General features: G+C 42.6%; 1 protein-coding gene across 14 annotated transcripts in view; it reads right to left on the bottom strand.

Annotated features, from left to right (window-relative positions):
• LOC126354429 (axotactin) overlaps nucleotides 1–18,923 on the bottom strand; it is a 547,963-nt gene that overhangs the window by 384,713 nt on the left and 144,327 nt on the right. For all 14 annotated transcript variants that reach the window (XR_007565327.1, XR_007565328.1, XR_007565329.1 and 11 more), the window contains exon 2: nucleotides 3,752–3,830. Coding sequence is in view for 10 of the 14 variants with exons in the window: in XM_050004068.1 (XP_049860025.1) it covers nucleotides 3,752–3,807 (56 nt within the window). In the remaining 4 variants the exon portion in view is untranslated. The remainder of the gene's footprint in view (nucleotides 1–3,751; nucleotides 3,831–18,923) is intronic.

Below are 18,923 nucleotides of genomic sequence, written 5' to 3'. Positions count from 1 at the left end.
TCCACAGTTTGTGTCGGATGTTAAGCTGCGTGCTAATGCGTGACCTCAATTCCATTGTCTTGTTAAGAGAGTCTGTTGTGTACTGCACGTTTCGCTTCGGTGTGGGGGGAATTCATTTCTTGCTCTTAGGTAAGTTAATGCAGTAGTCAAATTAACATCCCATTATTCCTAGAGATAGCACTGAGTTCCGTTAAAATATTGGGCTGAACTTCAGTCGTGTGTCCTATTTACTGGAGTGTAAATGATAAAGTCAAGAGCGTGGCTTATGTTACTGTAGCGGCTATTATAACAAATCTGTAGAGGTTCACAATTTCGTCTCCCTTGCAGTTACTATTTTCGTACCAGAGACAAAATTTCGATCTGTTATTAACATTCAATTTAATTTTATATTTATAAAAACTATTTTACTTTTTTCACTTCGGAAAACGCAAGTGGAGAGAAACGGATTCGTTGCAGCAAATGCTTGACTTGGTGTAACGATACTTGCTCTTGAACCACACAAACATTCAGCTGGAAAGTACCGTGATTTTATAATGGGCCGGATGTCAAACAGCCCGCAAAAAATCCCATAACGCAAAAATTTTAAATAAATAAATGTTTTTCTTCTAATACTGTGGTGTGGGGCCCTTGTGATCATAAGATACCTAGACGTAGCTATTTTGTTTGGGCTTATTAGGGTGAATTTTCAGCGGGCAGCTTACTTGAATGAATTAAGAATTCATCCCACGCTTCTTCGAGTCAAATACCAGGCCTGTAGCTCGTGGCTCATCAGTTTACAAAGTCACTAAGATTTTGAGAATATCATTAACGGAATTTTGACATTTGGAAGTGAGATAAATTTCCCTATTTCTCCCATATCTACTTCATGCAAACCAGGATCCATGAAGCTTTTTATTTCCTGCCGCCAGACGCGTAATCTTGAGCTCTCGAATTTTCAGATAACTTTATTACTTCATGACCTATTGTGGGAGACCTACGATAGGTCTTAATATCCACAACCTATTGACTGATGAATCATTGAGGAAATTCAAAACTCAAACTAAGAACACGAATGATTTTTTAAAAATATTTTGCGGTCCTGCTACACTCTAAGACAAAGAAACGACGACTTCGCTGATAATCGTAACTAAATTCGAAGCGGGACTCATCACTGAAGACAGTTCTATTCCACTCAGTGAGATTCCAGGCCGCAGACGAGTCTGGAGGCGTTCTGGACAACGGTGGATGCCAATGTGACTGTTGCCCGCCAGACGGCCTGACAACCAGGAGTGATGGTGTGCGGTGCCATTTCTTCTCATAGAAGGTCCCATCTGTTGTCATCGGCGGCACCTTTAGAGCACAGCGGTACGTCGACATTATTCAGTGCCCAGTTTTGTTGCCCTTCAAAGCAACCAATCCTGAGCTTACATTTCAGCAAGATAATGCCATCCCTCAAGCGGTGAGCGGTTCTATTTCTTGTCCTTGTGCTTCCCAAACCCTACCTCGACTAGCAATGTCGCCCTATCTCTCCCCAATGGAGAATGATTGCAGCATTACGGGAAGGGCTCTCCAACCAGCGCGGTATTTTGACTATTTAACGCGCCAGATCCCTCAAGAATACCAAACCGAATAACTGCTTGCATTAGAGTCAGAGGTGGACAAAATAATTATTGTCTTGCATAATTTGTGAAACTCTGGCTCTTGAAAAAAATATAAAAAAAATAAAAATGAAGAGATCAGCTAATTTTCCTGAAATTTTAATCACTTGTTTCTCTGCACATGTAAGCTGGAAGCCGGCCGCTGTGGGCGAGCGGTTCTAGGCGCTTCAGTCCGGAACCGTGCTGCTGCTACGGTCGCAAGTTCGGATCCTGCCTCCGGCATGGATGTGTGTGATGTCCTTAGGTTAGTTAGGTTTACGTAGCTCTAAGTCTAGGCGACTGATGACCTCAGATGTTAAGTCCCATAATGCTTAGAGCCATTTGAACCATCTGCGCATGTATATCGTATCTACCGGTTTCCGTCCCATTCGGATAATTCCTTCGTGGTTCATCGTCTTTTGTCTTAGAGCCTAATTGCAGCATTGCCAACTGAAAACGACTCCAAGAAATGCGTCAGCATCCCCGTTGCAGCATTATGACGGCTGTACCGGCCATGATGGAGCAATACACACATCTGCCGTAGTGACTGCGCCCATCATTTTAGGAGAATAACTACGACGTAACAGTAACCATTGTAATAAGAGGTATTGTTTCTTTATTGGTGTAACCTATTTGAATGCAAACTAATTGCCATAAAAAGAAAGGTTTTTTTCACGCCACCATTTCGTTGAATCATAAATTGTAAGTAACATTTTATATAATTAAATAATAAATAACTAACCAACCGACTTCTCGACTACTGCAAGAGTAGGAAGACCGTGACACCATGGCTGATAGAAGTCAAGAAAGACATCCGGGAACTGAACATAACTGAAAGTGACATTAGAAACCGAGCACTTCTCAGAAGGATACTGAAAGAAAAGAGGTTTCAGGACAGATCACCCCGTAAAAAGACCGGCGCCCTTTGGACAAAGGAGAGAAAGGAGAAACATAGCCAGAGAACGTGGGTTTACTGGGCAAACATGAAGTCCCTTTCCAGGCTGGAAAGTTGAATATCGTGATCCTTAGCTGGCCCATTCTAAAGAAGAAGAAGAAGAAGAAATAATTTATGTTGTTTTGTAGCCGCCACGTGATTTAAGTCTATTTCTGCTACAGCTGCTATTGTCATGCTATCTGCGAATAATAGATAGAATTTAAGTATTTGCTTAAATTTTTGTCATTACATGTTATGACTATACTGTATGTGTATACCTTAGTACTTACTTCCAGTTATTCTTCACTTCTGTACCACGTCGGTGGGTGCTGTCAGATGTTAAATTGCTATGACTTTGTGTTCTAAGTTTGTGACAACCTGTTGGTCCTTTTTCACATCAGTGGATACTGTTTCAGGTATTTCAGCTCATATTTGTAGATTAACGAAATTCTGACAGCACATTTGACAGTTACAACAGCGATGGCATACTCTATCAATCCCATATAATCCCAATTCAATCTCGTAACCTTCTTCCCCTCCCCGCAATCTCGCTCCTCGCCCTCCCCATCATTAGGTGTAGTGAATGCGACTCAGAAAAATAGTATAGCTGCTGGAGAACATCTATTCTTCATAAAACGGCCAACTTAGCTCTGAGAAGGAAAAATCTGTTCAGCCTTAAGTAAAACTTCAACTACAAGCATGTCGATTGTAAACCTCAGGAAACAAACCATATTTCACCAAATTTCTTTTATTGGTTGCGTGTATCAAGACGTAAATTAAATAAGAAAAAGACTTCGATCTCTATGTACATTTTACGCAAAACAATGAACTTGTACCACATTGACAAAGAGATACAAATTTTCTTATTGTTTCTGTAATCTACTTCTAGCACTGGATACTTTCACATCATTAAAGTCTTTGTCGTAACGCGTTTGCAGTGGAGATTGATTAAATAGTAACACTGTGTGTGACCAGTGTGCTGTAACTGAATCATCTACATAGAAGTAAGGTTCTGTCGTGGAAGTAAAAAGTTGGCTGAATTGGAAATGATATTCGCTAAATCGTTAAACGGCTGTAGAATATATGGTTTTCTGCTATGAGTTCTTTACAAAGCAGAGAACGATTGAATAGTTGTATCAGTAAGCAGAAGCGGACGAAATAGCTTCTATTTCCAGTCTCATTCATGCAGGAATAAACTTACCTCCGGGTTGTACACGAGCAGTCGCCTCTTGGTTTTCTTCGAAGTTCGTCCATCATATAGACATGTCTTTCGGCTCAACCTGCAACAAAAAAAGGGCAAATATAAGTTCTTCAGTGTCTGTTAACAATAATTCAGCAGCCGCTTTTCAGTGTGTGTGGAGGACACTTCTGGTACCACCACGAGTGAGAAAGACCCTTTCCTATTCCAACCGCGCATGCTGCACGAGAAGAGCGAATGTCGGTAACCTTCTGCATGAGTCACATTTTCCAGTAATTACCATTTTGCGAGAAGAGGGAAGAATAAATATGGTGGCTTACTTTTCTTCGAACTTACTACCTCGAAATTTTAACTGAAAGGCTCTCCGTTTTGAATGCCTTCTTCCGGTGTCTTCCACTGGAATGTGATGAGCAGATCCTTGGCATTCTCTTTCTTACTAAATGGACCCATGACGAAACGCGCCGCTTTTACTTAGACATTCACAATTAAACTTAACTGGTATGGGTTCTAGACTGACAAACAGTGTTCGAGATTCAGTCTAATCAGGGTTTTGTGTGTACCTCTTCCACGGGTAAGTTGACATTAATTGGCAATCTTCCAGTAACGCTCGGTCTGACGTTTGCTTTCTTTGCGGCCGCTTAACACCGCTCTAGACGGTTACGGCTACATTATATGACGGTTACTTCGGTTTCCAGGAATTTACTACCAATAGTTTAATCGACCAGTTTTGCAGATAATGCATAACTTGTATTTACGATGAAGGTCAACAGCGAGAGTTTTGTAGTACCCCATAAAAGAGATTCCCGGCATTGTATACCCCCTCAGTGCACAGATAATGTGAAACGATTCTGTGAATTACGATCGCAGGGAACATTACGCCACGCGTCTGTTTAAAACAAAAGAAATGTAACTTGCTTTCTTCTCGAGAAGAGGAAGGTGACTTCTTCGTTAGGGCATATGATTCAGATCTGTTTACTGGCGTCTCTATGATATCAGAGTGCGAAAATGTGTATTATTTCTTAAACAATTATTGAGTTGCTTGAAATACGTGTAAATGTCATTTCATAGTACCTTTAGAAATTGATCCTGTAACAAGATTTAGTGTTCTGTCTAGTCTGTTTCAGCCTGGCGAGACTACTTCGCTACTAACGAAGTGATAAAATTGACTGTCTGTCGTTATCGCCGCTTTTAGCACATATCGCGCAGTGAATGCAGATCCCGTCTTCACTTAACTTTAAACGAAGTCCGATGGCAGTTTTAGAAAGTAAATATTCACTTCGTTAGAATAGCGGCGGCGTCCATGCTAATATGTTGTAACTGCTTCCAGCTACGTGAAATAGTATTGTCTCGTTATCACACACAGCCATTGTAATTTCTTTCCCGTATTAATTCGTCAAGCTATAAATTAAAGAATCACTGAAAATGCAGACCTTTTACCGTCTTAACCAGGAGGGTGATTAGATCCTGCCTCAATTGTCGACCCTCTACATGTCTTGCTGCGTTTACTACAATCTTCTGGCGTTGGGTATAACAAAAATATGCCTATAAATATTCGACTAGTAGTAGAGGATGTTTTGAGGCAAAAAATTCTGGGTAGTAACTCATATTTAGAAATGTTATCCAACGCTACTGCAGAAGAGAGCGTTGAGATATAGGGATTAAAGCATTCCAATAGGTCATCATACGTGGCTTTCTACACTGAAGGAGCCTTAAGCGGAATACATGGTAACGGATCTGACAGCATTCATTACTCCTGTCCTTATAACTTTCATGCTCCCTAAAGTCGTTGGATGAGATTTCCGGACATGCGCTGTTCCTCAAAAGCCCCTTTATCATCCCTCTAAGTTTGTCGGTATACTTTCTTACAGATCAGCAATTTTCTACTCTGCTCAGCGATCACTCGCACAGGTGGTGGGTAACACAAACACTGGTGGAAGAAACGGCATTCCTATAGTCAAGAGAGCGGGGAGCCAGTCTTGCAGTACAGAGCCTAACGTGAGAAAACAGTCCAGGGCGCATTCAGAATCAAGATACGTAAACACAGCTAAGATCAATCACATTTATTATAAGTTTATTTTTATTTTTATGATAAACAAGTCAGTGGACGAGCCCACGTGACAATGGCGGCGCCCTCCACAGGACCATGCTGCGGCCGTGGTGTGAAGCCCGAGTATCTCTGACTTCCCTCCATATTGACGGTTGGGCTGGGCAGGAAGTTCGAATCACTGTCGAATATTAATACCATCATCCACGGATATGCTCTTTTGAACAATTTGTATACAGGGTGATTCAGCTGCCCCTACCGCTGTCATTTTATGAAACCCGCGTCGTTATAACTGGCCTTCGTAAAGCGCGTATGAGATTTTCATATTCTGTCGCTCGCTATGCGCAAACTATTAGTTTCACAGAAAAAATGAACGGGACATTCTTGTAGGAAATATAATGTAGTTAAATTTTGTACGGGGAAATGATTTCACTGGGGCCACAGTTATCGTCGTATTCAAGAAAAACGTAGACTACTGGCCATTAAAATTTCTACACCAAGAAGAAATGCAGATGAAAAAGGGGTATTCACTGGACAAATATACACTCCTGGAAATTGAAATAAGAACACCGTGAATTCATTGTCCCAGGAAGGGGAAAGTCTATTGACACATTCCTGGGGTTAGATACATCACATGATCACACTGACAGAACCACAGGCACATAGACACAGGCAACAGAGCATGCACAATGTCGGCACTAGTACAGTGTATATCCACCTTTCGCAGCAATGCAGGCTGCTATTCTCCCATGGGGACGATCGTAGAGATGCTGGATGTAGTCCTGTGGAACGGCTTGCCATGCCATTTCCACCTGGCGCCTCAGTTGGACCAGCGTTCGTGCTGGACGTGCAGACCGCGTGAGACGACACTTCATCCAGTCCCAAACATGCTCAATGGGGGACAGATCCGGAGATCTTACTCGCCAGGGTAGTTGACTTACACCTTCTAGAGCACGTTGGGTGGCACGGGATACATGCGGACGTGCATTGTCCTGTTGGAACAGCAAGTTCCCTTGCCGGTCTAGGAATGGTAGAACGATGGGTTCGATGACGGTTTGGATGTACCGTGCACTATTCAGTGTCCCCTCGACGATCACCAGAGGTGTACGGCCAGTGTAGGAGATCGCTCCCCACACCATGATGCAGGGTGTTGGCCCTGTATGCCTCGGTCGTATGCAGTCCTGATTATGGCGCTCACCTGCACGGCGCCAAACACGCATACGACCATCATTGGCACCAAGGCAGAAGCGACTCTCATTGCTGAAGACGACACGTCTCCATTCGTCCCTCCATTCACGCCTGTCGCGACACCACTGGAGGCGGGCTGCACTATGTTGGGGCGTGAGCGGAAGACGGCCTAACGGTGTGCGGGACCGTAGCCCAGCTTCATGGAGACGGTTGCGAATGGTCCTGGCCGATACCCCAGGAGCAACAGTGTCCCTAATTTACTGGGAAGTGGTGGTGCGGTCCCCTACGGCACTGCGTGGGATCCTGCTGTCTTGGCGTGCATCCGTGCGTCGCTGCGGTCCTTCCGCCGACCACTGGCGACAACATCGATGTACTGTGGAGACCTCACGCCCCACGTGTTGAGCAATTCGGCGGTACGTCCACCCGGCCTCCCGCATGCCCACTATACGCCCTCGCTCAAAGTCCGTCAACTGCACATACGGTTCACGTCCACGCTGTCGCGGCATGCTACCAGTGTTAAGGACTGCGAAGGAGCTCCGTATGCCACGGCAAACTGGCTGACACTGACGGCGGCGGTGCACAAATGCTGCGCAGCTAGCGCCATTCGACGGCCAACACCGCGGTTCCTGGCGTGTCCGCTGTGTCGTGTGTGTGATCATTGCTTGTACAGCCCTCTCGTAGTGTCCGGAGCAAGTATGGTGGGTCTGACACACCGGTGTCAATGTGTTCTTTTTTCCATTTCCAGGAGTGTATTATACTACAACTGCCATGTGATTACATTTTCACGCAATTTGGGTGCAAAAATCCTGAGAAATCAGTACCCAGAACAACCACCTATGACCGTAATAACGGCCTTGATATGCCTGGGCGTTGTCCTCGATGGTGAGCGTTCATCGGAGGTGAGGGTATTATCTGGAGTGCCCCAGGGAAGTGTGGTAGGTCTGCTGTTGTTTTCCATCTACATAAATGATCTTTTGGATAGGGAGGATAGCAATGTGCGGCTGTTTGCTGTTGATGCTGTGGTGTACGGGAATGTGTCGTCGTTGAGTGACTGTAGGAGGATACAAGACGAATTGTACAGGATTTGTGATTTGTGTAAAGAATGGCAGCTAACACTAAATATAGATAAATGTAAATTAATGCAGATGAATAGGGAAAAGAATCCCGTAATGTTTGAATACTCCATTAGTAGTGTAGCGCTTGACACTGTCACGTCGATTAAATATTTGGGCGTAAAATTGCAGAGCGATATGAAGTGGGACAGGCATGTAATGGCAGTTGTGGGGAAGGCGGATATTCGTCTTCGGTCCATTGGTAGAATTTTGGGAAGATGTGGTTCATCTGTAAAAGAGACCGCTTATAAAACACTAATACGACCTATTCTTGAGTACTGCTCGAGCGTCTGGGATCCTTATCGGGTCGGATTGAGGGAGGACATAGAAGCAATTCAGAGGCGGGCTGCTAGATTTGTTACTGGTAGGTTGGATAATCACACGAGTGTTACGGAAATGCTTCAGGAACTCGGATCGGAGTCTCTGGTGGAAAGGAGGCGTTCTTTTCGTGAATCGCTACTAAGGAAATTTAGAGAACCAACATTTGAGGCTGACTGCACTACAATTATACTGCCGCCAGCTTATATTTCGCGGAAAGATCACAAAGATAAGATAAGCAAGATTAAGGCTCGTACAGAGGCATATAGGCAGTCACTTTTCCCTCGTTCTGTTTTGGAGTGGAACAGGGAGGGAATATGCTAGTTCTGGTACGAGGTACCCTCCGCCACGCACCGTATGGTGGATTGCGGAGTATGTACGTAGATGTAGATGTACAAACAGAGCTTGGATGGCGTGTACAGGTACAGCTGCCTATGCAGCTTCAACACGATACCACAGTTCATCGAGAGTAGTGACTGGTGTAGCGGACGAGCCAGTTGCTCGGCCACCATTGACTAGACGTTTTCAGTTGGTGAGAGATCTGGAGAATGTGCTGGCCAGGGCAGCAGTCGAACATTTTCCGTATCCAGAAAGGCCCGTACAGGACCTGCAACATGCGGTCGTGCATTAATTTGCTGAAATGTAAGGTTTCACATGGATCGAATGAAGGGTAGAGCCACGGGTCGTAACACATTTGAAATGTAGCGTCCACTGTTCAAAGTGCCATCAATGCGAACAAGAGGTGACCGAGACGTGTAACCAATGACACCCCTAGCATCACGCCTGGTGACACGCCAGTATGGCGAAGACGAATACACGCTTGCAATGTGCGTTCACCGAGATGTCGCCAAACACGGATGCGACCATCATGATGCTGTGAACAGAACCTGGATTCATCCGAAAAAATGACGTTTTGCCATTCGTGCACCCAGGTTCGTCGTTGAGTACACCATCGCAGGCGCTCCTGTCTCTGATGCAGCGTCAAGGGTAACCGCAGCCATGGTCTCCGAGCTGATAGACCATGCTACTGCAAACGTCGTCGAACTGTTGTTTTGCAAACGTCCCCATCTGTTGACTCAGGGATCGAGACGTGGCTGCACGATCCGTTACAGACATGCGGATAAGATGCCTGTCATCTCGACTGCTAGTGATACGAGGCCTTTGGGATCCAGCACGGCGTTCTGTATTACCCTCCTGAACTCACCGATTCCATATTCTGCTAACAGTCATTGGATCTCGACCAACGCGAGCAGCACTGTCGCGATACGATAAACCGCAATCGCGATAGGCTGCAGTCTGACCTTCATCAAAGTCGGAAACGTGATGGTACGCATTTCTCCTCCTTACACGAGGTATCACAACAACGTTTCAGCAGGCAACGCCGGTCAAATGCTGTTTGTGTATGAGAAATCGGTTGGAAACTTTCCTCATGTCAGAACGTTGTAGGTGTCGCCACCGGCGCCAACCTTGTGTGAATGCTCTGAAAAGCTAATCATTTCCATATCACAGCATTTTCTTCCTGTCGTTTAAATTTCGCGTCTGTAGCACGTCATCTTCATGGTGTATCAATTTTAATGGCCAGTAGTGTATAAACGGAACCGTCAAATGCACCTCCACTTCACACTTATCCCTTAATAGTCTGGATTTCCAGTATACTGTTCGTGGCACTTGCTCCTGTCACTGTAGTACTGATATTTTGCGCGTAGCGGGCGAGAGAGAGAGAGAATATGAAAACATTGCGCTTTATTTATGAAGGTCAACTATAAACTTGAGGGTCTGCATGAAACGTCAGCGGCAGGGGTACTGAATCTGCCTGTATATCATGAAAGATAATGGCGAGCGTATACCGTGCGAGAGGCAAGGAGGACACCTATACTCTCATCTGCCCCCCCCCCCCCCCTCCCTCTCCACTTGCCTCAGAAAGAAAGTCTTTGTAAATTACTGACTAATAGCAAATGTGCTCAGAGCAATTTGTATCGTAATATCAAACTGCAGGGCGATTCAATGGTCCGTTAACATTTAAAATTCAGTATTTCATAGACTAATGTCCGGAGAAGAGTAAAAATTAACACACATGCTTGAAATGACATGGCGTTTTTTCTAAACCAAAAAAGTGCACAAAATAACCAACAGATGACGCTTCATATGAATCAAAAGCAATAATTACTATCACAATTGATTTTTAGCAAAGACGATGATTTTTATAACAAATACTCAACATGTAGTCCGCGGTTGAGTTGCAACCTCAGATAACACCATACTCAATGATCACACATACTGAGGTCTGAGGATCTCATTCCCTCTCCCACTACAGCTCGTTATATACACGATCCTCACGCTGCGCCACTGACTTACGTACATGCCACATGTTGGCCTGTTTTTCCATTCGTTTTTTCTCTCAATAAGCCCTATCGTTTCAGGCATGCGCTTCATTTTCACTTCTATACCAACATCACTCCATGAATTACTGCAGTTTCATTTTGGGTCACACTGTATATTGCCATACACTGTGGAACATAAATGATCTGACGGATAGGTTGATCAGCAACCTGTGTATGTTTGCACATGACGCTATGTTGTAAGGGGAGGCGTCATTGAGTGACCGCAGGAGGACACAGGATCACTTAGTGTAACGCCTCAAGGACAGAAAACCCCAATTAACAGACTTTGTGAAAACTTAAAGTAGGGAAGTGAGTTATCTTGACAGTGACAACAACTATTGGTGATAAAAAAATAATTATACTGAGAATGTTTTTATTAACAACTATAACACTTAAATATTGAGAGTAACATACAAAAGAGTTGATAAAAGGAAAGGGTTGTCATGCATTATCTTTTAAACATCTATAGAATAAATTTGAATTCATATGAACGAAGGTTAAATCCAAGGAGGTGATTCGGTCAAAGATAACATTTGTAGCCACATCGAAAAGGAAATTCAATGCGCCTACGATGCATCTCGGATATGGAAATGTTTAGTCAGTTGCTCTTGAGTCGCTCTATAGTACTATTGCCATAGTCTTCTGAAAGCAAACGCTATTAGATTATTTCTATTGTCAAAGTTCGATAGTTCGTGAGAGAGAGAGAGAGAGAGAGAGGGAGAGAGAGAGAGAGAGAGAGAGAGAGAGAGAGAGAGACTGACTATAGCCATACTCAGACATTCAACTGAATAAAGTAATCTTCACCGTTATCGACGCGACGGTGATTTTAATTGAGTGATACTGATCTACTGGACTTAACCTTTGGACTGGAGAACAGTTGCGAAATTGATAGTTATGGATCAGTGACACGAAAACTATTCATAGTCTTGAGTAGGACAAAATAATACAAAGTCATGAAGAAAAACCAATAGGCCGTTCAAGCAAAAGTTGTTATCAATGTCACGATTACTGGACTGATGGGAAGTTAAACTTGACTAACATATCGGTGTGTGTGCGTGATAGGGACAAAACAATTAATTACAAAAAGGTTAATAAACTGTTAGTCAAGAGATAAATTAGATGTATCGCCTACATGATTGAAGGAATAATATTACGTATGTTCATGCTAGTGACTGTTTGAAGACAGGAATAACAGACAGGTGAAAGGTGAATAATATAAAAATCAGCATTACGGCGTGTTACAAGGACGTTACTTCAACATAAGTGAGCTCTGAAGTTACGTTGGACCGTTCTTAATAATTTGACATGGCAACGGCATAGCAATGGAATTACGAACGGCAATCATTAATTCTCGCTAAGGATGGTGTGAAAAACGACCGTAATGATAGGATTAATAACCAAGATTTCACTGCTCAACGAAACTAACCGGGCATAAGATAAAAGATAAACAATTGCAGTTTATCAGTTAACACAATCTGACAAGACTGTTACGGACGAACAATAGAGTATTTCTTAACTACACGAGGACCTGTGTTTTACGAGAGTTACAGGTGCCGTTCCACGTCATGCTGATGGGGACGAACATGAATTACGAATCGAGTCTCCTCAGACAAGTGCAGAAGGCGGGAAGGGACGTCACATTAGACAAAATTTCTAGTAACTATGGTGAGAGGCAGCTTGTTCTAAATGTAGAAAACATTTAAGTTAATGCAGATGATTAGGAAAAGCTATCCTGTAACGTTCGAATACAGCGTTACTAGTGTTCTGCTTCACACAGTCACGTCAATTAAATATCTAGACGTAACGTTGCGAAACGACATGAAATGGAACGAGTTTCTGAGGACGGTAGTAGGGAAGACGAAAGGTCGACTTAGGTTTATTGGGAGAATTTTAGGAAATTATGGTTCATCTACAAAGGAGAGCACTTACAGAACAAAAGTGCGACCCATTCTTGATTACTGTTCGAGTGTTCCGAGTGTTGAAGATCTCCACCAGGTCGGTTTAAAGGAAAGCGTCGAAGCAACTTAGAGGTGGGCTGCTAGATTTGTTACGGTAGATTCGATCAACAGATTCTTTTCACGAAATACTATTCAGAAAAATTTAGAGAACCGGTATTTGAAGTTGACTGCACAGCGAATCTACAGTCGCCGTGGTACATTTCACGCAAGGACCAAGAAGATAAGAGAAATTAGGACTCGCACGGAGGCATAAACCTAGTTGTTTTTCAGCACTCTATCTGCGAGTGGCACAGGGGACCTTCCTCCATGCGCCGAAAGGTGACTTTGAGTATGTATGTAGATGGAGAAACCAATATGAGTTGCTCTGCCTCCTCTCCCCTTTTCTAGCTCAGACCCTGGAAACGCTCTTGTGTAAGAGCTCTACAACACTCCCTTCGAATACTCCAGAATTACTTTTTCTCCCGACGATTTCACCCGGTTAAGAACGAACTAAACGTGTAGTAATTGGAAGCAACACGTAATGTCTACGTATTTCACCTATAAAAAATAGGGCTTCAAGGCCGTCTGTTACATCTAACTGGACATCTTTGTTGAGTGAACATTACAAGATACGTAGCACGTGAACAGTAAGTGCTACAATTACTACTACTACTATTAGTAATAAAAATAATGATAATAATAACGTTGGTGATGATTCATATACTAATGAATACCATGAACAGAATTCGATAAATACTGGCAGAAGGAAAGCTGTGAGTACCGTGCTTCGGTAGCTCAGCTGGTAGAGCACTTGCCCGCGAAAGGCAAAGCTCCCGAGCTCGAGTCTCAGTCGGGCACACAGTTTTAATCTCCCAGGAAGTTTCATATCAGCGCACACTCCGCTGCAGAGTGACAATCTCACTTTAGAATTCGATAAATGTTTGTCTTATTAACATTAATTAACATCTTAAATTTTCTCATTACCGTCTTATCGGGTGTGAGTAGTAACATCTAACGGGGTTTATGGCAGCAGTACAGAAGGAATCAAATATGGAGAATTTGGCTGTTCGTAGGAAGCGCGAGAAATAATAGGCCGTGATTAGGAAATGAGACGATAAGAAGATACCAGAAATAGATAGAGATGAGATAGGTTACCCTACTGGAAGAAGTAGAGTTTAGCGCTTCGTAGACATGCATACCTAATATATGGAGCTTATTAGTTGGTTGCCCTCCTTTGCCCAGTTAATAATCTTTATCAAATAGGAAAATAGGTGAAATACGTCGATAGTGTATAAGAAAGACTTAGATTCAACACATGCTTTTATAACGATGAATAACGTACTTTAAGGAATGAAGTAAATGCTTTTACAAATTCATTATAACATTAACTTCACACAAAACTTGATTATACACAGTAACTGCACCCATCCACACACTCTTCCCTAGAGGCTAAATTTTATCAGCACTCCCACCAGCTAGAATAGCTTCCCCGGAAAATGCTCTAATTCGTTTTCAATCACGCTACGCTGTTCCGACAGATCATGGAAACTGAATGAGGAAGGCAGTCGAGCTGCACAAGAGAAAAGCGAAGTTTAGATACCTCTCCGGCTGTCCAGACTTAGGTAACACAAAGTAGATTTAATGGAACGACGGGAAGCTTCCTCAAAATTTAAATAAATAAATAAAAATGTGGGGACAAGAAAATTTTTCCCCTCGTTATTGTCCTGCCTGAGTTTGACCTTTGTCTCCAATGACCTCGTCGTCGACAATACAAACTCTAATCGCCCTTTCTTTTCCCACTGTTTTGTCAGTTTTCTGCACCTGCACTATTCTGTCACAGTAGTGGACATAATGGGCAACTATGAATTTAGAAATCATTTGTTCTTGAAGCACTGGATATCTGGAAATGCCACCAGTATGTCGAAGCGACTGGTTTGACCACTATATACAGTCATTTTCAAGCCTTACAACCGCTGCCACAGCAATTCATCACCTTTGTATAATGACTATTGGCCATAGCAAGTATAGAAAGTCGTCATTAGACATTCGCAACTAATTGGTCGTGTAACTCCTGTGTAGCTTAAAGGTGACCACATAAAGCGGTCGCCTTGTAATATTTGTAGCGATGTAGACATATTCAAAAGTTTTCGGCTTTAATGGTGTTCGTGCGACTGCTGGAAACCGCACGACGAACCCTTGAAACCATGGATGTTTGCAACAACGTGATATTTTTCAGTTGTTTCGCGCAACTCTTCAGTATTTTGGAGCAGTAAGTTTGAGAATGTTATTTATGGCGTAAAGATATTCAAAGTCATAAATCCGGAACAGTAGCAAAGGATCCATCCAGTACTGTTACGTTCTGCTCTGATATATTAATGGGTCCCTCTAGAGCAATAAACACATATGTAGTGTAGTTAATTTAGCCTTATCAACATTTGGAATATTCTGCATTGCGTTGGCAGACTCGGGAATAAGAGCGAAATGTGCAGCAAGATACTAAATGTGCGCACCACATCGCATGGTGTTTCATGAAAACAGAAGATGTTCCTCTTAAGCGTCGCCAAGTGTTTTTTCTCTACTCTTTCCGAATACATTTTCAATATTTCGCTGCGAATAGCTGGAAACTGCTCACACAAAACCGTTCATAAGCATAGCGTTGCTGCTGACAAGTCACGGAGCCGAATCACATCAGCGGTAATGTGACTGCTCGAACCTCTGCTTATCCTTTGTCTTTCGCTCGAGTAGCCAATGAATGTTCTTGAACTGAGTATCACACCAGTATAGCTTGACGTTGCTCTGTCGATTGGAAACATAAAATTACATTAGACAATATTTTCTTGTATCAAGAACCAAAATGAACTTTCCCGTCCATATTGGGCATCGTTTGAGACGCACTGCGAAAATTTTTTGGTTCTATTCCACCAATACATCACAAAAGTCAGAGTCAGATGAAAAGCTCCTCGACTAGTAAGAAAGATAATAATGACGTAATTGTTACTGAATGCTGCTGTCTTTGTTCCCATAGTTTTAGTAGATATTTTCAAACTCAAAGAAGCATAGAGTTGCAAACGTTAGGATGTTCAACCGTAAATTCTTCGAGAATCTTGCAAAGGAGCGTACACCACGAACATAGTCGTCAAATGTGAAGTGGTAATGGAGTGTGAGTGCCATACAGAGATCGTTTGTCTCAAATGAACTCATACTAAGAACGATGACTGAATTACGGACACCTTTGAGAACATATAAACGCTGTCGCAAGGCCGCGTGATACACGCGAAGAGTCATCGCTTAAAGCAAATCACGAGGGTAGTCAATCAAAAAAATTGTTCAAATGGCTCTGAGCACCTTGGGACTTAACTTCTATGGTCATCAGTCCCCTAGAACTTAGAACTACTTAAACCTAACTAACCTAAGGACATCACACAACACCCAGCCATCACGAGGCAGAGAAAATCCCGGACCCCACCAGGAATCGAACCCGGGAACCCGGGCGTGGGAAGCGATAACGCTACCGCACGATCACGAGATGCGGGCGGTAGTCAGTCCATAGTTGATGAGCGCCCAAGCGAAAGATTATCGATCGATGTGGCTCTCCTGTTACTGACGCTGTAGATCTATGTGGCATCTTTATATCGGCAATAGAAGTGGTCACACGGGCGAGGCCTGATAATGTGTGGCTGCGGAAGGAGCAACGCTAGATATAGTCCTTGCTTTCACCAGCACTCACGTCGAGGCCTCCTGAAACTCTGTGATTTCTCCTTGTCAGCTGAGTGCATCCGAATGCAATAAACGCAGTAATTTCTAAGACCGATAATACAATATCAAATTTATTGGACATAGTTGATTTGTCCAGTATATTGGACGGAGTGTAATAGGGAACTTTGGTCAAATGTCGCCTTTCGTCCAATTTATTTGATCAAATCTCGCACCTTTCCCTAGATCCAATGAAATCATTCGTCTTCTGTTTACTGAGAAATGTAACATCTAGGAGCGCTAACTCGCTGCAGGTGTCTGACATTTCATGTTTATGAACAAGGTTTCAAAATTTACATGGCGCGTCGCGTATACAACGAAATTGTTAGAAATGCAGGAGACAGATGAAGCACTGTATAACTTGCGACATCCCGAGTACAAAGAATCGAAGGTATAAATAAATTGCCGAGCCCATTAGCCGTGATATACGCCCAGGATGTACCACCGAGTATGTAAGGGAGAAAATGTACAACTTTTGTAGAAATAAAAATATTTCTTAATGCCTGCAATAGGTAATAAATAGTTATTTGCCTTCATATATTCCTCTTTCACAGCTTTATGAATAACTTCACACGTTTCTGGTATTCTTTTCGTCACTGTACACTGCGGTATTCGAATGCTATAGTATGCACTAGAGTAGCCTTCCCCTATTGCAATAAATTGCAGTGCTACGATAAGTCTGTCTTTTGCGGATATAACAGCTCCCAAGGGAGTGTTCTGCTTCATAATACGAAGAGTCACTTTCCTGAGCACATACTGAAACATATTCTCATCCATTCGCAAGTAATTTTCTTACGAATTTACGTCTTCGACTTGCAGCTCCCGTATCAAATTTTGTTGTATGCTTTTATTATCTCTCAGTGAAACCCACGATTTCACCCAAGTATGTTTCTTTTTTGTTTTATTCAGCTTCTCTTCCAAGTGTAAACACATTGTAACTGTGGTAGACTCAACTACAGAACATAGCAACAAAGTAATTACCGCCATTCTGAAACTTTGACGAAATATTCGACGATAGTGAAATACCACTTTTTTGCACCACGTCAAAGATGTTTGTCAAAGATATTTGTCAAAGATCTTTGTCCAATATTTGATGAAATTTCTTTGTCAAATAAATTTGAAAGTGTAATAGCCTCCTACGATATGCATCTTTCTGATTCGTCAGATCATTTCCAGCCTCCGTGTGTGTTACGAGGGTAGTTGAAACAAAAACATTTAAAGTGCAATAAAATTCTTATAAACTGCACTATCGATTTGACAGTTGGCAGAAATTTCGATCATGTTTCGACAAATGACGATCAGTTCGCAACCTGTTGTTGCATCACAGAAGAGGACATTAGGCCAGAGCAAAAATGACCGCCTATTGTCGCACCGTCTTGGAACAGCGATCTGTGACAAGTTTTGTGAGCAATGAAGCAGTTAAACCTGGGGAAATGCGACGCAGGATGAAATAACAGCACCGTGATTCGTGTATGTTCCTGCAGCAAGAGTACGATTGGTGCAGAGATTTTAAAATTTTTTTTGTAGGGCTTTACTTGCACAAGCCAGGCGCACAGGGTAGTGACGAACGAAAACATTACCGCAGTGGAAGAGGTTGTGAAGGAACACAGGCGAATTTCCGTGAAAGAAATAGTCCCTATCGTGGATATTAGTGTAGGTTCAGCACACAATAATATGCATCATCAGGTGAGATTCAGCATGGTGTCCGCAAGACAGGAGCCCCATCCGTTGTCTGCTGAACCGGGAAATCTGCTTGTCGATGCCTCGTGAGGAAAGTTTGAGTAGTTTCGAGGTCGAAGGTAATGGATTTCTGTAGAACTGTCTGAGGAGATGAAACATGGGTGTCTATCACCATTCTCTTCGCCACAACCAGAAAGTTCCACACTCAACCGTCCGCGACAGAAGTCTTTGTTTGGATGAGAAGGAGGTAATTTTGGAGCATGACATGGAAAGGGGGTTAACAGTGACCTGTAATTCATGCTGAACTCTGATAAAAAAAATCATTGCAATTAGGAGTAAACGACGAAGCTGCAGGTGTTTTGTTGCTACGCGACACTGTTCGTAACCATACAGCCCATTGAACGATAGCAACAATACAGGAAAATATTTCATTTCGTGAAACTGAAAAAAAAGTGATAATACAGTAAAGTCTCATTTGAGGGTTATATATTCCTTCATCCTTTAAATTTGATGTAAGTCCTACTTCTCCTGAAATCATTTACGGCTCTTTTTGTTTTAAAGAATTAAAATTCTTTATAAATGCAAATAATTCTAATATTTTGTCTCAATCAAGTTGCCTGTCATCCATGAAAATGAGATTCTGGTTTCTTTTTAAGGTAAATTAAGTAAGTAAAATAAATTTCTTCTCCTTTGTTGTAGCCTATTTTCTGTTTAAAAATTGTACCCTATATCGAGCGCATAAAGTACATTTAAACTACTAGT

Source organism: Schistocerca gregaria, chromosome 3 (assembly GCF_023897955.1).
Source record: "Schistocerca gregaria isolate iqSchGreg1 chromosome 3, iqSchGreg1.2, whole genome shotgun sequence".
NCBI classification, from domain to species: Eukaryota; Metazoa; Arthropoda; class Insecta; order Orthoptera; family Acrididae; genus Schistocerca; species Schistocerca gregaria.
The sequence above is the reverse complement of the archived record's forward strand: the minus strand, read 5'-3'. Positions and strand labels throughout refer to the sequence as shown.